The sequence below is a fragment of the Emys orbicularis genome, chromosome 7 (genome assembly GCF_028017835.1).
Source record: "Emys orbicularis isolate rEmyOrb1 chromosome 7, rEmyOrb1.hap1, whole genome shotgun sequence".
Classification (NCBI taxonomy): Eukaryota; Metazoa; Chordata; order Testudines; family Emydidae; genus Emys; species Emys orbicularis.
In genome coordinates, this window is record NC_088689.1 from 100,668,830 (window position 1) to 100,690,662 (window position 21,833).

Consider the following 21,833-nt stretch of genomic DNA (forward strand, 5'->3'; position numbering starts at 1 on the left):
ATTTGAAAGTGCTTTTCAAATATTAAACCAATGAAGTTTAACCATCCACATGAGGGTGTCATAATCATCACCCCCATTTTACAGCCTGGGGAAGATGAGCTGAAAAGAGGTGGTAGGGGCTCAAGGGAATGCAGCTAGGAATGGAACCTGGGTGTCCTGACTTCCAGGCCCCTGCTGTAACCACTAGTCACCACTCCCTTCCTAGAGCTGGGGACAGAACCCAGGAGTAAGCAGCACTGTGTATGTGTGTTTCTATGGGGGCTGATTTAAATATATTTCTCCTTTTAAAGAGCCAGTGAAACAAACAGACAAAAGCTCAGATTCCACGCCCAACTCTTCCCAATTAATCCTTGCAGTATGACTAAATGGAACTACAATTCCCCCAGTGTTAGGTGGGGGAGATCTGAGTGGCTTTTAGCAGCATTGCACACACACTCCCAACACATGCTCCCCAGTCCATCCAGTTCCCACAATGAAATCCTCACCAGCACCACCTCCCACTCGCCTCCACCTCCTTCATCTCTCCCCCTTCTCTTGACTTGGCCTTTGCAAAAGGCACACACAAGACAGGCAGTGAGGTCTTGTCGCTTCTGTTCTGCCGTCTGCATGGATGCCGATGGGCCCCAGAGGGATAAACTGCAGAGCAAGGAGCTGAGCTTTGGGGGAAACTGAGTTTAAAGTATTGGAGTGTCACAGCAATGCTAACAGATCCCTTCAAACTCCCATCGGCCGGTGCGTACAACTGTTGGAATCTTGCATTCAGGGATGGAATAAAGCACCAGATTTTTATATTCCTCCACCCTGAAAAGAGGTGGATTAACAGCAGTTCTCAACCTGGGGTCCACAGACAGTGTCTAAGGGGTCCACGAAAGGTTCTCATTACCATAGAACAGTGGTTTTCAACCTGGGGTCCGCAGACTATGTTTAAGATTTCCAAAGGATCCACAGCTCCATTTGAAAAATTTTAGAGGTCCGCAAATGAAAAAAGGTTGAGAACCACTGGATTAAGGCCTGATTTGTAGCATTCTCCTCCCACCCCCCAGGCCCACTTGCTTCAAAATAACCTATGGCCAAAACAGAAATGCCACCACTGCAAAGGAACAGGTAGCATCTCACAAGATGCTAAGGCCCCCACACCAATAAGTAGCCATATGCAAGGCTGGAAGTTTGGGCAAGGGGTTTGCAATGGAAGTGAATGGATTGTTCCAAATGCAGTGGGGGCAGATCCCCAGCTGGTGTAAATCAGTGTTGCTCCATTGGAGTCAATGGGGCCAGATTCCCAGGTGGTGTAAATCGGCGGCATTCCACTGAAGTCAATGGGGCCAGATCCCCAGCTGCTATCAACTGCAGGCTGGCTTGGGAGTTTATTACTCCTCCCTGACTGGCTGACGCTGTCTGCAGAGCAATGCAGGAGCGTTGCCCGATGGGACATCAAGATGCACGGGCAGATTTTAATTTTTAAACGTATTTCCTCAGGCAAAGAGGGCTTGGCAAGCTGCAGGTTGGATTTAGCAGCAGTATGAATTATTAGGCAGATTAAAGACTCCTGCAGGAATTCAAATGGTTTATTTTGGTGTGTGTCATGGTAAAGCTCAGCCACTCAGAAGCATCACTCTGCATTGATCATGGGGCTACACTTCCATCAGCCTTCACCCCCAACTCTTGGCAGTCAATGCAAGGTTTTCCAAAGGGATTTTGCTGGCCCAGTTTGAGATGCCTTAAAAGGGCCTGATTTTCACAGCCCTTTGTTCAAATCAGCCTCCTCTTGAGGTGATTGGGTTAACCCCCAACCCTTATTCCCAGCGGGGTTAAGATTAGCACCCAGGTCTCCTGACTTGCACTGTCAGTCCTTAGTGCCCTTGTCACTAGTCCACGCTGCCTCCATATGGGACTTTGGCTAATGATGCTAGGCAGGCAGTGCTGCCTAGTGGATAGGGCATTCCACTCGGACTCAGGAGACTTGTGTTCAATACCTGGCTCTGCCACTGGCCTGCTGGGTGACCCTGGACAAGTCACCTCACTGCCTCGTGTTTCAGTTTCCCCATTTGTAAGAAGGGGATGATGATCTTGACCTCCTGTGTAAAGTGCTCTGAGTTCTACTGCTGAAAGGTGCTGTAGAAGAGCTAGGGGCTATTATTAACTCGGTACGTGGTGCCGGTGAGAGTTAGGCTGAACTCATTGCCACGAGAAACTGCTGAATTTAGCAAGATTCCAAAAGGAGAGCTAGACTGGCAAAGTCTTCCAAGTTTAGAACTGGCCTAAGTGCCATTCTTAGGAGCCTAAATCCCCACCCAGGTATCCTATATCTCAGGCTTGCACATTTACCCCTGCACCATCCTTCCCTTGCAGTTTGCAGCTGCTTTACATTTATTCTGCATGGTGCAAACTCTTTGCACAAAACCAGAGCAAGCTGCGATCAGGCCCAAGAAACCGTTTGACTCTCTGAACGGCAAGAGCATTAATAAAGCATCTTTAACTATTTAAGGAACTTTTATGGTCCCATCAGGTGGATGAACAATGGATTTTTCGGTTCATTGGCAGTTTTGAAAAGTAAAAAACAAAAATCATTTCGGGTCAGACCAAAAATAAAAACAAATTAAATTGTTGGTGAATTGGAAAGTCAGGGGGGAAAATTGTTTCAGGTTGAACAAAACACTTCGTTTCGACAAAATCAAAGCATGCCATTTTGAATCTGAACCTTTTTAAACCTTTTTGAAGTTTAAAAAATGAAATTAAAATAAATGTTGAGGCTGACATCAAAATGTTTCCTGTTGAAAATGTCAAAACTGACTGTTTTGATTTTTTCAGAATTTTTTTTGTTTCTTTCTGAAACAAAAAAGTGTGAAATCAACATAAATTCATTTTGATGGGGCCCATCCAACATAGTATCCCTGCACCATCCTTGCTGCCTCAGATCAGACCAATGGGCCGATCTATCCGCCACTTCCTTAGGTCAGACCAGTGGTCCATCCAACCCATTCGCTGCAATTGAGACTATTTATGTAAGGCACCCAATCTCGCCCTCTATTACCATAATACCGGAGTACTTCACAATCTTTTAATGTATTTATCTTCTCAACCCTCCATTAGGTGGGGCAGTGCTATCCCCATTTTACAGATTGGGAAACTGAGGCACAGAGCAGTTCAGTGATATGCCTCAGGTCCCCCAAGAAGTCTGTGGGAGAGCAGGAATTGAACCTGGGTCTCCCAAGTCCAAAGCTATTGCCATAACCACTGCATTACTAGTTGTAAAGCTCAGTGCGGGTTAGTTCTGATGTACTGTCCTTCGCAAGAGGTTAAGAAAAATTGTTCAAAGCAATTTTAAGGGAGGAATAGGAAAAAATATCCACAGTTTGTCTTCAAAGAAGCAGCAGGGGCCAAAAGAGATTGGGAAATGAGACCCTTATTTGGCAGTGAGAGATATTGAGCCATAAAGGATTTTATGTCTCATAATGGAGGAAATGGCCAAAACTAAGAGTGAGCCGGGGAAAAAGGAGACAGGGAAGAAAAAAAAGAAATGTAAAATTTATAGAGGAGCCGAATGCATAATGAACTCAAGCAAAGTGAGTGGTTCCTAGTGATTTAATGGGCACTGGCCCAGCAGGAGACCTCGCTGGCTCAAATCTTCCATGTAAAGGCCTTGTAAAAAAATAACATTGGACGGGGTTTAACTCAGGTGAGGTGAAAGGGCCCATGGTGAGTCCCTGTAAAGCATAACCTGCGGTAGAACTCACTGGCACTGTTCTAAACCGACAGCCTTTCACCGCAGCCAAGCTGGGGGACAGAGACACAGCCACAAGGAAGGGAGGTTAGGGATAGATAGATAGATAGATAGGATGTAGGCGGATGAATGGATAGGTGAGAGAGGTGTGTTTGGGAAGGGATAGCGAGAGAAAGAGGACTGTGCATGGATATGGATGGATAGGTAAAGGGGTGTGTATGGGGATAGAGAGAGAGAGCTAAACTGCAATAGAAAGAAAAAGAAAGAATCCTTCAGAGCTTTGGCCCTAGGGCAAAGCCCCTGTGTTAAGGGGCATTGAAACTGGGGCAGGGTGTGTGCCCATGAGTCTGAGTTATGGGAGGTGTTCCTGGAATGGGGATTACTCCCCTCCCCAGTGCAGACATCACCTAGGCCAATGGTCCCCAAAATTTACCTCATGCCTCCCTTACCTCTAGGGGAGTGCACCCCACAGTTTGGGGACCTCTAATCTAGGCACACCCCTCCCATTGCTTTACCACCATGCAATCCTCTGTCCCCATCTACTCCACTGCATCCTTCTCCCAGCTATGCAGGGATCCAGGCAAATAAAACCTACCCATAAAACCAAGCGATTTACTGCACTTAATTTGATAGGCTACATAAACCATGAAATATAAACAACAGGACATAAAAGAGCAGCCAAAGGAGGTGGCCTTGCAACAAAGTGCCCTGTGGCCCGGACGCTCTCTCCTCTGCAAAGATCTGTTGCCGAGCAGTTGTGAAACTCAGAGGCTGGGTGCTAACGCAGCAGGAAGGATGCTAAGGCAGGAAGATGAGTGTCTGCAATAGAGACAGGAAGCAGGAGCACTCTGGTCCGTGACTCCATAAACTCCACCATTATCCATCACGCCACAGTGCAAGATACAATCTCAACTCTATTACAATCCTGAGCCAACGTAGGTATTGTGCAAAGTGGTAACTACCTAGGATCCACACACACATACAAGGTGACATGCAGCTGTTGTTACACAGCCTCAGAAATTCAGCCATCTCTGCTTAACTCTAGTTCAACCAGGAATTATTCCAGGGCCGTCCTGTGGCCTTTCAACCCGGAGGTGGGTGGGTGGGTGGGTGTGGGTGTGTGTACACGTACATACGTACACAGTGCCTAGCACAATGGGGGCCCAATCTTGGCTGCTCCGTAAACACTCTTATAATACACATGGTTAAAATTATAGCGGTTAGAGCAGCAGGGCTGGGCGTCAGGACACCATGGTTCTAGTCCCAGCTCTGGAAGGAGAGTGGGGTCTACTGGTTGCAGCAGGATGTGCTGAATCCCTGGGTTCTAGTGTGGTCTAGTGGTTAAAGCAGGGGGATGAGAGTCCAGACACCTGGATTCTATTCCTCTCTCTCCCAGTATCATAGTGCCTAGGAGCCACAGTCATGGACCAGGGCCCTATTGTGCTAGGCACCCTGTGTACATGCCTCCACACTAATGGCTATGCCAGTATCACTACATCAGTAAAAAGTCATCCCACAATCCACATAATTGTACTGAGACAAACACTGTGTACACAGCAGGTCTTAGACTGCAAGACCTTTGGGGCAGGGGATGTCTCTCACTGTGTGTCTGTGCAGCGCCCAGCACAATGGGACCCCGATCTCAGTGGGCTCTGTGCAGTGCCAACACTATCAATTTGATCGACGGATCTATAACTATGTGCTACCGTAACACCACTAATAATGTGTAAATCTCAGATCCCCTGAAAGACACAAATCTGCAGTGCATTAGTTTCTCTCTGACACCCTTTACCGAGAGGAACGATGGGACGAGTGGGTGGCTGAGCGACAAGGAGAGACAAATGCATGCAGGTAGCGGGAATGTGCGCACGTCTCTGTTATCTGCTTCTAATGTATGCAGTGTTGTGGCTATATCTCTGAGGCAGCTGGAAGCTGGTGTGTCAGCGTTGCCATTAGAAAGCTCTTATTAACATGGATTTATACGTCTTCTGCAGCAGATTTTGCAGCCTGACAGATGCTGGGGGAAGATTTAGTGCTGGAAGCAAAGTGAGGTGTGGGGGGGTGCATTAGTGGTGTTGGATTTTGTAATTGACATGGGGATCTGCTTTTTGGGTTGTAAAAGGGGAAAAAAACAAACCCAGATTTCATCTGGACCATGGACCATGGAGAAGTTTTGTTGGGATTTTTAGCTTTGTGATTTTATTTTTAAATAATCAAAAATAGATGTACCTATCAGCTGACTGAGACTTTGTTGTGAGGTGGTGTGATCTATTGGTCAAGGCACTGGACTAGGACTCCAGATACTTGGATTCTGTTCCTGGCTCTGCCACTGACTTGCTGGGTGACCTTGGGCAAGACACTACCTCTCTCTTTCCTTCACGACTCTTTGTCTGTGAGTCTAAGGTCTTCAGGGACTGCCTTTTGCTGTGTGTCTGTGAAGAGCCAGCATAACGGGGCCCTGATCTTGGTGGGAGTCTATGCAGTGCCTGACCTGATAGATCAATTGATTGATTGATAGACAGAACACGCAATGCTCAGCCCCCATTCCCATGTTGCAGGCCTACCCCATCTCTAATCCCCCATGTAGCTCCACCTCCATAATTCAGGCTCCTCCCATTTCTCTCCCCTCTACAGGTCCCAAAGGTGTAACCCAGGGTCCACTCCCCACCACCCCCGGCGCAATGACAACAGCATCCACGGTGACCTCCACGGTGGTGACCACAGCGTCAGCCATGGACCTGCGTGACTGGCTCCTGCTGTGCTATGGCCTGGTGGCCTTCCTGAGTGAGGTGATGGCCAGTGGCGCCTCCTGCCCCTCGGTGTGCCGCTGTGACAACGGCTTCATCTACTGCAACGACCGGGGCCTGACTTCCATCCCAGCCGACATCCCTGACGATGCCACCACCCTGTACCTGCAGAACAACCAGATCAACAATGCCGGCATCCCCTCCAACCTCAAGTCCAAACTCAACGTCCAGGTGATCTATCTCTATGAGAACGACCTGGACGAGTTCCCCGTCAACCTGCCACGCTCGCTGCGGGAGCTGCACCTCCAGGACAACAACGTGCGCACCATTGCTCGCGACTCCCTGGCCCGCATCCCCCTGCTGGAGAAGCTCCACCTGGACGACAACTCCGTCTCCACTGTCAGCATTGAGGACGACGCCTTTGCCGACAGCACCCGCCTCAAGCTGCTCTTCCTGTCCCGCAACCACCTCAGCAGCATCCCGTCTGGCCTGCCTCGCACCTTGGAGGAGCTGCGGCTGGATGACAACCGCATCTCCACCATCCCGCTGCATGCCTTCAAAGGGCTGAACAGCCTGCGGCGGCTGGTGCTGGATGGGAACCTGTTGGCCAACCAGCGCATTGCTGACGACACCTTCAGTCGGCTTCAGAACCTCAGCGAGCTGTCCCTGGTCCGCAACTCTCTGGCTGCCCCTCCACTCAATCTGCCCAGCTCCCACCTGCAGAAGCTGTACCTCCAGGATAACGCCATCAGCCACATCCCCTACAACACCCTCTCCAAAATGAAGGAGCTCGAGAGGCTGGACTTGTCCAATAACAACCTCACCACTCTGCCCAAGGGCCTGTTTGATGACCTGGAGAGCCTGACCCAGCTGCTGCTCAGGAACAACCCTTGGTTCTGTGGTTGCAACCTCATGTGGCTGAGGGACTGGGTCAAGGCCCGGGCCTCAGTGGTCAACGTGAGGGGGCTGATGTGTCAAGGGCCGGATAAAGTGAGAGGCATGGCCATCAAGGACATCACCAATGAGATGGATGAGTGCTTTGAGGCAGGTGCACAGGGCAACGCAGTGGCGGCCAAGACTACCACCAGCCACGCAGCCGTCACCACACCTCAGGGCTCCCTCTTCACCCTCAAGGCCAAGCGACCTGGGATCCGCCTGCCAGACTCCAATATTGACTACCCCATGGCCACAGGGACCGGCACTAAGGCCTTGGTTCTCAATGTCAAGCCACTGACAGCCGACAGCATCCAGATTAGCTGGAAGGCCATGCTGCCTGCAGCTTCCTTCCGGCTCAGCTGGCTGCGTCTGGGTCACAGCCCAGCGGTAGGCTCCATCACCGAGACCCTGGTGCAAGGGGACAAGACTGAGTACTTGCTAACGGCCCTGGAGCCCAAGTCCACTTACATCATCTGCATGGTCACCATGGAGACAGGCAGCACCTATGTGGCAGATGAAACGCCGGTGTGTGCCAAAGCAGAGACAGCTGACACCTACAGCCCCACCACAACCCTCAACCGGGAGCAGAACGTCGACCCAATGGCTGGGCTGCCTCTGGCAGGGATCATTGGCGGGGCGGTGGCCTTAGTCTTCCTCTTCCTGGTCTTGGCAGCCATTTGCTGGTATGTCCACCGGACGGGCGAGCTGCTGACGCGGGAGAGGGCCTACAGCAGGGGCAGCCGGAAGAAAGACGACTACGTCGAATCGGGTACCAAGAAGGACAACTCCATCCTGGAGATCCGAGGTCCTGGGCTGCAGATGCTTCCCATCAACCCACACCGAGCCAAGGAGGAATACGTAATCCACACGATATTCCCATCCAACGGCACCAGCTTATACAAAAGCACCCATACCATCGGCTACGGCACAACCCGTGGATATAGAGAAGGCGGCATCCCAGACATAGATTACACCTATACATGATGGAGAACCATCGCTCCCTCTCAACCCTCACACTGCCCCATGCCGCTGCCACCTGGTGGCTTACAAATTGAGGAGAAACTATTTTCCCTAACAGAAACGGCTTGACTGGCAGGCGTTGGGGAGAAGGGAGGGAAAAACTGTTTTGTAGAAAAACAAGCGGTGGTTAAAAATTAAAAAAAAAAAAAAGAAGACATAATTTATATTTAATATTCCAGATTTCAAACAAACAACACATGCTCATGGATTGTCATGGATCGAGGCGAAAAAGCTACCTGTTCATATCTTTCCTCTCGTGTAAATCTATTTTCTTTTTCAGGAGTTAGGTTATAAAAGAAAAAAAAATTCAACACACAACTGTCATTCCTGACTGCTGACCGTTGATGGTTCAGCCATCCCTGCTTCAGATAGGAGAGAAGGAGGATTTTTCGCTCATTTTAATGGGATCTACTTCCAACCCTTTCCTGTTTTTATTCCCATAACTGGTTTCTTGGTTTTACTTTTTACGCCGCCTTCATCGACTGTTTCGTTAAGAGCGAACGGATTTGGATTTTCCCCTTCTCCCAAAGCTGGGGGGGAAATAGGAAAATATTCCATATTGCAGCATAGTTCATGGGCACAGACAATTGAATTGGACCCCTTGGTTAACTCCAGACATTTCAACTAGAAACATTATCTAATTCAATTCATAGCTTTGTCCATAGCAAAAAAAAAAAAAAAAATATATATATATATATATATATATATACACACACACACACACGCACACACACAAACTTCCTCATCATCATTTTCTTCCAGACAGCTCGGGTGATGGCTTCCAGGGGAAAAGATGCGGGATGCTGATGTCCAAATGTATCTCAGGTTCTATTGGGTCACATATATTTGGGGGAAGAAGTGGATTTTGATTCAGATTCCAGCACAATAGGCTTTGGTGGAAGATTCTGCCTTTTGGGCCAGGTGTTGGGAGGCAGGAATGCACAGGGGGCCCATGGTGCTAGGAAAAACCCAGTCTGGGTCACCGCTGGTTTGGGAGAATCCTGCCGAGATGGTTAGAATTGCTTGAATCAAAGCCACAATGTTACTTTCTTTTTAAGAGGAGGACCAGGCAGGTTTGCTCAGGAAGTCACAAAGATATATAAGCAGCCCCAATTAACCCTCATCTATCTTCCTTGGAAAACCCAGCCTTGACTTTTAACTCTCTTCTCCTTTTATTAACATTCAAAGGTTTTAAAATTACACCCAGGTCTGAAATCAGGACAGGAGCTATTGGGTGCAATTCCATGGGTTTGGGCCTGAATGTTTTAGGAAATGTGTGTGACACCCAGCCTTGTGCAGAGAGAGGTCAAGTGCAAGGACACAGTACTACACTCCAGCAGAGCTGGGGATAGAATCCAGGCATCCTAATTCCCAATGTCCCCCTGCTCTAACCACTAGACTCCACTCCCTCAGGTGCATAGGCCTAGCCCTGGGCTGGAACAGTTATAAGGAATCCGCTGCAGTGCCACTGTGCTCCTGTGAAGCTGTATATCAGAGCAGGATTTGTGGAAGGTGCATGGCGATGCCCTGGTGCTAACTACAGCACGTGGGCCTTTGTCACTAGCAGCCGAAGCGCCAGATCTCAGAGGCTCATAAGGTCATCACAGACTGGACACGGGATCTGAAGTCGCTGAAAGAGGCGCAGGGGAATCAGTGAGGGGGCTGTACCAGCCTAGGCATGAAAATTCACTTGCCTCCGCCACACACACACAGTACATCCTTGCTGATGGCTCTCCCAGTGGCTTTCATCTTTTAATAGCTAAAACAAGCACACATAAAACACTTTTACCTGCTTATGACAAAACAACAAATGCTAAAACTAAACAAATTCTAGACCTGATAACCCCCAAGGATACAGAATAAAACTCCCCTGTCTTTCAGTTCCAAGGGGGGGGGGGGGAATAATTCCAAGTAAGGGAAGTGGCTAAAAGATTTGATTCTGCATTGTCCTGTGTCTTGTTTTGTCACTACCCCAGTGCAAAGTGATCTGCTGTTCTGATTTAGGTGGCATTTCACACCCATTTTGCATAGGCATAAAGGACGACAGTGGGCAGCAGGGCAATGTGTCCTGCATTTAGACCCAATTCACCAAAGCACTCGAGCACATGCTAGACAAGCCCCAATGGGTGCATTTTCATTAGGAAAAAAGGTGTGTTAGCTAACATGAGTTAATATCCTAGTGAAGACAAAGCAGTCTGTAGTTTTAACACGCATTAGTAGGTTAAAGTAAAAACTAGTGGAGAACCCTGACCAAGATCAAGGCGACATCATCCTGTGCAATACACAGATACATAATGAAAGACAGCTCCTGCCCCAAAGAGCTTACATCTAAATAGACAAAGAGTGGGAGGGGAAACAGAGGCAGAGAGAGGGGAAGTGATTTGCCCACGGTCACACAGCAGGTCAGTGGAAGAGGTGGGAATAGAACCAGGTGTCCTGAATCCTAATCCTTTGCGACATCCATTAGAACACATTGCCTTCCTAGAAACAAACCACTTTGGGTCACATATCGAAAATGGTTTAGTTAAACTGGAGCAAACTGTGTGAACACACTTATATCAGTTTGAAACTGGTTTATATTGGTTTGACTTGTGCTTGTACGGCATTGTGTATATGGGAAGGTTGCACCAGTATAGCCTAAGAGTGGATATTCTTACTTCGATCTGAACCTGGTTTGTATCAATCCTGTATATGGAGTTGGCAAGAATGATACTGGAGTACTGTGTCCAGTTCAGAAGGCCATATTTTAAAAGGGATATTAAAAAATTGGAGAGGGTGCAGAGAAGACCCACAAAAATGGTCCAAGGACTGAAAAAAATGCCTGCCAGTGAGAGACTTCGTAAGCTCAAACTGTTTAGCTTCTCAAAAAGATCAAGAGGTGACTTGATTACTAGTAAGCAGATACATTCATGGGGAGAAAATCGCAGGTCCTAAAGGGCTCTTTAATCTAGCAAAGGAGGGCAGAACAAGACCCAGTGGCTGGAAGTTAAAGTCAGACACATTCCAATTAGAAATAAGACACCAATCTTTCACAGTGCAAGTGATTAACCACTGGAACAAACTCCCAGGGGATGGGGTGAATTCTCCATCTCTTGGTGTCTCCAAATTCAGACTGACTGCCTTGCTGGAAGATGCTTTAGCCAAACGGCAAGTTACTGGGCTCAGTACAGAGGGAACTGGGTGAAATGTTATGGCCTGTGTTATGCAGGAGATCAGACTAGATGATTTAATTGCCCCTTCTGGCATCAAACCAATGGAGTACAGTCCACACACAGTCGCAACCATTTAACTATATCAGTTTAACATTAACATCTTTAGCTAAATCGGTACAACTTCTGTGGAGAGCCAAGCTCTACATTTATCAACACAATCTAAATCAATATGAGCCCAGTTTAAACTGATATAAGGACATCTCCACAGACGTTTGCACTGATTTGTCTGAAGACCAGGTCTTAAATCTTGCTTATAATCAAAATCGTGCTAATCTCATCTCATCTATAACCAGAGTGGCAACAATTATCACTATTTATTATTTGTATTATCGGAGCCCCATTCATGGACCAGGACCCCAGTGTGCCAGGAGCTGTACAAACACAGAAAAAGACACAAGTCCCTGCTTCAAAGAGCTTACAATCTAAGTGTAAAATAAGAAACCCGGATACAGACAGAGCAATAGAGAGTATGGTGATTTTAATCTGAGTTAGTAACAATTCCTAGCATTTATATAACCCTTTTCATCAGTAGATCTCAAAGGACTTTACAAAGGATAAATAGCATTATCCCCATTTTAGAGGTGGGAAACTGAGGTACAGAGGGGGGAAGTGACTTGTCTAAGGTCACGCAGCAGGCCAGTGGCAGACCAAGGAATAGACGCCTGGTCTCCTGAATCCCAGTGCAGTGGGATTCATAAGACCACACTGTCTGTCCAAATGCAAGCATTCAAAAATCAGGTTTAAAAAAAAAAGGTGGGGTTCCTTTTATTTGTCTTCCAGATGTCACGTTCTTCTCTATAACCAGGAGAGATGGAGACTTTTTTTAAATAAGAGCTGGCAGTCATGAGAATCTAGGAGTGCAACCTGCATTACAGACAAACCCCCAGATCTGCCCTTGTGCCCAAATCTGCTTTTACACTTCACCCCTTGCAAACTGCAACTGCAATTCCAGCAAAGCTTGGCTCTGATGTTCCTTGGAAAATACAGCTTCCCCAGCTGATTATGCCACTGGTCTGTCCCGATGCAAAGGTATGCAGCTAATTAGCCACTTGCCAGAACAACCAAGGGATAGGGTGGAGGGATATTTATTCACAAAGTTCAAAAGAGAGTCATTTTAAAGTGGGAAAAGTCTTATTGCTCTTTCTTTCCATTCACAACCATGGCAAGGTAAAAGACGACAAAAGAAAGGCATACAGCAGCGCTTATATTTATATGATTAACACTGCATGAAAGGATCCAGCCCTCAGTTCCGGCATTCCACCTCCCACGAAGTGTAATTTTATTAAGTGTTTAACTCTACACACAGCACTTAACAAACGGAGCTAATTTGAACTGGCGCTCCAAGAGGACACGTCTAGCACAATGCAAGCCTGGCGCTCATTAATTCAGGTGATTCGAGCATGTTTGGCTTATGTCTTTCCCCTCCGCGCACCTGGAGTTTACAGTAACAATTTACAGCTCAGCTTGCAAAGCTGCCATAATTTAAGACAGAGCCATTTAAACGGGTAAAAAAGTGTTTTAAAATGCAAATTGTTTTCCTTTATTTATTTATTTATTTGTTGCCAAAAAATTCAGCTGCTAAACTCATTAGCTGAAACTAAGCCACTTAAAGGTGACACCAAATATGGATTTTTTTTTATGTTTGCCAAGGATTGGCTCCTTCTGCCTAGGGTGACCAGATGTCCCAATTTTATAGGGACAGTGTCAATATTCGGGGCTTTGTCTTATATAGGCACTTATTACCGCCCACCCCGGTCTTGATTTTTCACACTTGCTATCTGGTCACCCTGCAGTGGCCCAATCCTGCAAATGCCAAGGGCAAAGAGGCATGAGACCAACCAGAACATTTCACGCTCGCTTTGCACTAGTATGAACGAACGAGAGTCGAGCCCTGTAGCTTCCACCATCAATATTTGATCCAGGTGGAATCTTGAGCCTAAAGACAAGCACAAAAATTCTCCGAGGAAGCAGTCTCATCCCAGACGGTCTCTGTACCTTACAATCTATCCTCACTACTAGACATCACTCCCCCAACACACACATTGCGCTGTTTAACTCACTTATGCCATCCAGCTTGATAGCTGCCTAGGGCTTTTACTTTGAGTAACAGCAGTCACCGTTCTTTGAATAGCACAGAATCGTTTGGCCTGAATTCTCCACTGGCTTCTTAAATTTTCTTCTTGTTCCCTTCCATTTTTGCAGGGCCTGGTTTTTGCAATCCGAGAATCTGGAGCAACTTATCTCATCCCTCCCTCATCCTTGGGAGTTTAGAGAGAGATGGGGTAAAATTTTCAAATGTGCCTAAGTGATTTAGGAGCCAAATAGCCATATTTAAAAGTGACGTAGGCAATATGGAGCCTAAGTCTCACTGAAAGACAATAGGATTTAAGCTCCAAAGGTATTTAGCAAACCTGATCAAAAATTTTCATACAAACCAGTTTTCTGTCAGAAAATGCTGACTGGATTAAATCAGAACTTTTTGCTGGATTTCATCAGCGTTTTTGTAGGAAATTATCCGAAATGCTTTGCTTCAAAAAGGGTGAAAGGCTTGGTTTTCATGCTGGGTTTTTATATTCTAGTATCAGATTGTATAAAAGTCTAAACAAGACATTTTGACCTTATCAAAACAAAATATTTTTGAATTGTTCACAGAATGGAAATTCCATTTTTTGGCCAGCGCTAGTATTTAAGCACCTAAAGATGCAGATGGGTGCCTACTAGGATTTTTAAATGTGCCTAAATGAGCTAGGTGCCTAAATCCCATTGCCTTTCACTGGGAGTTAGGTGCCTAACCTGCTTAGAAGCTTTTAAAATTCTCACTAGGCATCTACCTGCATCTCTAGGTGCCTAAATACCTTGGTAAATCTGGCCCTAAGTCACTTTTACAAATGGGACTTGGCCTCATAGGTCACTTAGGTGTTTTCTTAATAGAGGTCCCTCCCTAAAGCTTTTCTCCTCCCTTAGAATAAGCTTACCTACTTTATTCTTTCTGCGGCAGGTATCTGGGCATGATCTATTGATTAGGGTTGGGGGGATGGGACTGGGAATCAAGACTCCTGGGTTCTATTACTAGTTCTGGAAAGTGAGTGAGATTTAGTGGTTAGAGCAAATGGGCTGTGACACAGGACTCCTGGGTTCTACTCCCAGCTCTGTTGTTGACTCACTCCATGACATTGGGCAAGCCACATACCCTCTGTGTGCCTCAGTTTCCCCCAAGAGTAAAACAGGGATTGTAAATTGCTTCTTGCTGGGAAGTGCTACAGAAGTGCAAAGTATCGTTATTTTTAATAAATTGTGGGAACAGAGTTGTCCCTGCTCTTTGACCTTCAAAGCAAAGACAATCTGGTAGAATGGTGGCCCATTTTCACCTCAGTCATCGAGATGAGATTGAAGGCCAGCACTCTGGATCGATCTCATTTCATCTGTTTGTGACACAGTGTTCCCAAACAGTTTAAAATACATCCCGAACATAGGAATCAAAAGACTAAATCAGACCCGTGGGCCATGTAGCCCAGTATCCTGGCCAGATTCTTCAGAAGTATCCTTGCAGTAGGCAGATGTGGGATAATCTACCCTCTACAATCCCTAATAGAGATCAGTTTAAGCCCTGAAGCATGAGTTTTAATATCCCTTCTAATGCTCATTTTGTTGGCACTAACTATTCTAACTCTGGATATTCTTGTTATCCAAACGTCCAATCCCTCTTTGAATCTTTCAAAGGTTCAAATCATCAGACCTGATGTTTTAAAAACAAGGCTTTAGGGTGAGAGTCACCCTTTGAACTACTTAATTCAAGCAAGCACCACAAGCCCTGTTTTGATGGTCATGTTAGACGAGTTAATAGAAATATCCTTGTCCCTGATCTGGGTGCCATCAGTTTGACAACAGTGTAACCCCCAGTTTGAAACTGGTGTGAATCCCAGAATTTGACACCAGTGTGACTCTCATCTTGAAATGGTGTGACTCCCAACTTGAAACTGACATAACTCCCAGTTTGACACTGGTGGGACTCGCTGACTGCGTTGGGAATTACTCCTGATTTACACTGGTGTAACGCTGATCAGAATCAGGACCCTTATGCTCGCAATCAGTGATGCAGCTTTTACAAACAATTTCTTTCCTTGTCAAGGAATGTTAATCCCCTTCTCATCCTCAGTTTGATGGACAGAAACTTAGAGTAGAGGAGACATTGATTTTTGTTCCTTAAGATTGTTGTTATGAGATCATCAGATACTGGCTTGGTTCTTTGTTGACTTGACTCTTGTGCACTCATTTCCACCAGTGCAAAGTGAGAATGTAAATATTACCCATTCTAATTAGGTAGCACTTTGTGTGACATTCAGGGAGACAAGAAACGGGGCCCATTTCATTTTGACTTCAAGGGCAGCTTTACCTAAGTAAGTTCTACAAGCTTTGCTCCTGGCTGTGCTGTAGTCTGGATGGGGGCTGGTATCAAAACCAGTGGCATCAGAACATGGTTGGCAGGGCATCTGGCTTTTTAGCACCGCAGTTACAATTCCAGGGAGGCCTGGATGAATTTTTATACATGACTAGTAAACAAAGAACAGGATTGTCTTTGAGGCTGGGGAATGCAAGGCAGAAACAAATGTATCTAAAGAGGCCTAGGAGTTCCAGCTCCTATCTGGCCTGTGTTTAAATACACCAGTATCCATTTCAGAATTTACAATACACTGTAGCCTCTGCATAATGCTACTCTTACAGCTGGGGGCACTATCTAAACAGCACCCCCTCCCCCTACCACTCTAAGCCTTCAAAACCTTATTTTCACTGGTTGTTGCAAGAAAAGCTATGACAGGACTAGAACTTTTGGAGCTGTAAACTCCAAGCAGTTGGTTAAAGTAACAAAGTGAGAGTGAGGTAAAGAGGGCAGAGTTAAGGCTGGGTGGTGGGAGTGAGGTATACATTAATACACCTCTATCCATCCCCACACACTCCCCTCTATCTTCTATCCATCCCCACACACACCCCTCTCTATCTATCCAGCCCCCCCCCACACCCTTTTATCCATCTACCTATCTGCATACACATCTTTCTATCGATCTATCCATTCACTCATCCCTCTCTCTTTCTCCACACACATTTCCTGGGTTTGGGAAGTTTAAATTTGCATGTTCTGAATGTAAGTTTAGCCACTTTGCATATTCTGGAAGGGCACATGACAGCAGCAGGCAACCATAAGTCTGCCTTAACCAAGTTTTGGGGTAGTGAATAGACAGGGAAAGTATTGCATAGAGCGAGGAGCATGGCTAGTATTGTAGCTGTCATCTTCATGGCTGTCAATTGACATGCAAACCAGTCGCCCCAAGAAGCAGCTAGCTTTCCATTCCCCCACATAATCCAGATCAGAATTGGACTGGCACGCAGCCAACAGACATTCAACAGCTCAGCACAGCTGCAAAGGACGTCAACCCCTGGCGTAACATCATTAAAAGATTCAGGTCAGCTCGTTGCAAACTGGACCTCGCATAGCATCATCAAACAGACTCAGTTCAGTCCCTTGCAAACTGCAAGGGATCCATCGGACCTCAAACAGCACCATCAAACAGAATCAGTTCAGCATTATGTTCAAATTCTGTATCTTCACATCAGCGGGACCACAATCCCCCCACTTGTCCATCCCTTTTCTTCTTCCGTGCATCTGCTGAGCCAGGCGCGGATGGAGGCCAGCCTGGTTATCCCGTCTCCTCGCCACCAAAATAAGGGTTCTTTTCCGAGAAACCAAAGTGCACTCATTGCGCGCCCTTTGGCCTCTTTCCTTTAGGTGCCTTGAAATTTTCAACGTCTGAGATGAATGTGTTCCTTTGTCCCCCTTTTTTTTTCATATAAAAACAAAAAACAAAACAAATGGACAAAAAAAAGTACGAGTTTAAAAGAAAAAAATTCTTTCCTTGTCCTTTCTTGAAATAAAATAGAAAGATTTAACTTTTACGGTGGTTTGAGTCATTCTCTCCTCACCTGCTGGGTGGGGCTAGATGTGCAACTGCAAAATTAAAAGGAAGGCACTGTCGTGTAGAGGAATAAAAATGGATTGGTGCTAGGGTAGGCTTGGAGCGTGAGTTGGAAGAGAGCTACCAAGGGAATTATATGTTGCTTTTTCTCCCCAAAGCACTTGCACAGTGGCCCTGAGAACAGATAAGCATTTCCATCCCCAAGGCCAGAGTGATGTTAGTGTATAAATATTAAGGCAGCTCCTAAAACCAACCTCTATCCATCCATCCATCTGTCTCCATATATACTCTTCTATCTATTCATCCATCTCTGTACACATTTTTCTCTATCCCCATATCACCCTTCTATCCACCCATCGCCATAAACACGCCTCTATGTATCGGTGTACACAGCACTCCATCTATCTATCCATCCTTTCATTTATCCATCCCCAGTCATATCTATCTATCTATGGCCACCCCTACCTCTCTGGATGCCAGGCAAAAAAACTCCAGATCCTGTAACAGATCAGGGGACAGGCATTGGCCATGATGTAATGGGTGATGAGAGGGGAAGGGCATGAGGCCTCATGACCTTCCCCTCACATCCCCCCTTCACACCATGGCCTAATGCCCTTCCCCTCACATCCCCCCTTCACACCATGGCCTATTACCCTTCCCCTTGCATTCCTCCTCACCCCATGGCCTAACGCCCTTCCCCTCACGTCCTCCCTTCACCCCATGGCCTAACGCTCTTCCCCTCACATCGCCCCTCACCCCATGGCCTAATGCCCTTCCCCTTACGTCCCCACTTACCCCATGGCCTAATGCCCTTCCCCTCACGTCCTCCCTTCACCCCATGGCCTAATGCCCTTCCCCTTACATCCTCCCTTCACCCCATGGCCTAACGCTCTTCCCCTCACATCGCCCCTCACCCCATGGCCTAATGCCCTTCCCTTACATTCCCACTCACAACTGGGCCTAACGCCCTTCCCCTCTCATCCCCCTCACACCGTGGCCTAACGCCCTTCCTCTCTCATCCCCCTCACAACATGGCCTAACGCCCTTCCCCTCTCATCCCCCTCACACCATGGCCTAACGCCCTTCCCCTCACATCCCCCATCACACCATGGCCTAACACCCTTTCCCTGCATCCCCCCTCACACCATGGTCTAACACCCTTCCCCTCACATCCCTTCACAAAGCGTTAGGCCATGGTGTGAGGGGGATGTGAGGGGAAGGGCATTAGGCCATGGTGTGAGGGGGGATTTGAAGGGACGGTCGTTAGGCCATGGTGTGAGGGGGATGAGAGGGGAAGGGCTTTAGGCAGAGACCCAACTCCCAACAAATTCTCCATGGTTTCCTCACATACACAAAACTTCCTGTCCAGCTCTCATTGCTCAGAGGGCAGAATGGGGAGTTCCAGGCACAGAGGAAGGGAAAAACACAATAAGGATTCAGCCTCTGAAGCTTTTCTGCCTGACATGGAGACATGGCTGGCTGGCTGGATAGCAGGTGCAGAGAATTCTTTAGCTGAAATGACAGGGACATTTTCCCTGGCTCATCCCACTAGGTATATGAAGACAGTCATGTGGAGGCAGAGATGAGGGGCTGGGATTTACAGACTGCGTTTGTTTGTTCTGTAGATATCATGAGCGCTAGGAGCCGACTCCTCCTCTACCCCACCCCACCCCACCCCCAACTTGGCACTCTGCTACATTCCCCCCCAGCCTCAACCTACCTTTCAAACGCCCAGAGAAAATTATTTGCTGTCAGGAATCACAGTGGTTTTTGCTATATTTAACCTAGAATCCAAGCTCATTGCTTCCGCATTAGACCTGATTTCATGTCTAGTTACAAGTTAATGGATTTTTCCTCCTTACGGCGTTGCACGGGAATGCCATTTCTCAGCTCGGGAACACGCTTCAGTGGCAGCTTTTGTGCATCAAAAGCAGGCTGGGGCTTAAAGGCTGGGGAAATGATCACACCCGCAGAGACACTCCAGTGACCTGTAAGGTACACTGTGCCCTAGTCCAACCACAAGCTACAAGGCTCCATGCAAGAATGGCTGGGTGGCATTCTCTGTCCTGTTCTTATGCAGTAGGTCATAATGATCCCTTCTGGCTTTAAAATCTGTTACCTCAGCTGTCAGCGCACCCATTATAGGAGCTGCTACATTCACTGGGCCAGCTCTCCAGCTGGTGTAAATCAGCATCACTCCACTGGAGTCAATGGGCTGCTCCTGGGTTAGGGGAGAAGATGCCAGGGCCGGCTCCAGCTTTTTTGCCGCCCCAAGTGGCAAAGCCAAAAAAAAAAAAAAAAGATAAAGCCGTGATCGGCGGCACTTTGGCAGCAGCTCTACCGTGCCGCTTCATTCTTTGGCGGCGATTCGGCGGCAAGTCCTTCCCCCAAGAGGGAGTGAGGGACCCGCCGCCAAATTGCTGCCGAAGACCCGGACGTGCCGCCCCTTTCCATTGGCCGCCCCAAGCACCTGCTTCCTTTGCAGGTGCCTGGATCCGGCCCTGGAGGACGCCAAAAAAATGTTTCACCCTGGCCAGCAAAATGCCTGCGGCTGGCCCTGCATGTCCCCGCCCCATATTCCCCCCCCCCCCCCGCCCCATATTCCCCCATGGTATCTGGCGAAAGAAATGTAGGCAATGAGATGACACCGGTATTAAAGGGACAGACCCAGAGGGCGTAGAAGAAAAAGCTGGCTAGAAAGATGTGACAAGTCCTTCATTATAACCAACTTCCCAAAGGGCCACGGTCACTCCATTGGGGACTCTGCTATGTACCTTGGTTCTGAGAGCAGCATGAATCCCAATTGACACTAAGAAAGAAACATTTTAGCCTGAATAACTGAGGTCCAGAAAAGGCCACATGCCCAGTCCATGATTTAATTGGCCAGCTCTGGAGGCTGGAACCAGAGGTTAAACCTTCCAAAAAATAGAAATATTAATGTCCTTTCCAGGCTGGAGAAAAGCAGCTTCCCGATAGGCATTATTTATATCACAATGATGCTTGGAGAACCCAGGTGTGATTGGGGATCCGTTGTGCCAGGCAGTGTAAAGACCCCAACTGAGATCAAGGCTCCCATTGTGCTGGGCATTGCGCAGACACAGAGTAAGACACAGTTCCTGCCCTGAAGAGTTTACAATCTAAACAGACAAAAGGCAGGAGGAAAACTGAGACACAAATCACGGGCAGTGATTTGCCCAAAGTTGGTGGCAGATCAGGAACAGAACCCAGGTGTCCTGACCCTCAATCCATTACCTTACCCACTAGACCAAAGTACCACTGAAAATCTTGCCATTTCATTTAGAAAAGAGTGGCACACTGAGATACAGAATGGCCCAGCAATCTGTCCCTGGATTGGAACTAGAGGTTGTGGGTTCAATTCCAACTCCGCTACAATCTCTTTAGGTGAGTCACTTCTCTTGTTGGGCCTCAGTTTTCCCATCTTTAAACTGGGAATAATAATCCATCTCTTACCTATCTAGACTGTAAGCTCTCTGGGCCATGGACTCTCTCTCACCATACATCTGTGCAGCACCTGACACAACAGGGCCCCGATCTCAGCTGGGAGTCTATGCAGCGCTCAGCCCAATGGGGCACCGATCTCAGTTGGGATGTCTAAAGGAAAGCTGATCTCTTGCAAAATCTAGCTTCTATAGTATGGACTAAAGGATATCTATCCCTCAGGGGAAATCCTCTCCCAGGACAATCCCAGACATTCGGCACAATCTGATGCCTCCCAAATGGGCAAAGACATCTGTGGTGGTCTCTCGTGTCATCATTTACACTAGTGTGAAGTAAGCAGACAATGCCCTCTAGATCGTTTCACATCCATCTGGCTCGACTGCATGAGGTTGCTCATTCAAAATCTCTGGTATTTGGGGGTGGATTGGCAGGGATGATACTGCAGGAAGCAGCTGGGGTTGTACTTCAGATCAGGGAATTTGGAAGTAGGGTTTTAAACAGGGTGGGGTACTCATTCCTGGATAGCTCCTTTCCAAGTGGCGCACGTCCTGAATCAAAGCACCCTTTGATGCCTGGCATGTCTCCAAAAGCCTGAGGAGGAGTCGGCGGGGAATATAAAAGCATTTTAAATCCTCTTTTATTCACCTGGAGCCTTGGGCGCCTAATCGCCTCTTCAAAGCCAGCCTGAGCTGGTGCAGAGGAGAGGAAATATTGTAACTGGCTCTTTCCTGGCGCTCAAGCAAATGGATTCGTCGTGGGAGAAAGGATT

At 47.4% G+C, this 21,833-nt stretch overlaps 2 protein-coding genes across 2 annotated transcripts in view; one reads left to right on the plus strand and one right to left on the minus strand.

The window, feature by feature from the left end:
• The window catches only part of MACROD1 (mono-ADP ribosylhydrolase 1), a 209,950-nt gene that overhangs the window by 159,924 nt on the left and 28,193 nt on the right, over positions 1-21,833 (minus strand). The gene's annotated exons all lie outside the window — the stretch shown is intronic.
• Positions 6,403-8,388, plus strand: FLRT1 (fibronectin leucine rich transmembrane protein 1). The gene has a single exon (XM_065408312.1). The coding sequence runs from the start codon at positions 6,403-6,405 to the stop codon at positions 8,386-8,388; it is 1,986 nt and encodes a 661-aa protein (XP_065264384.1).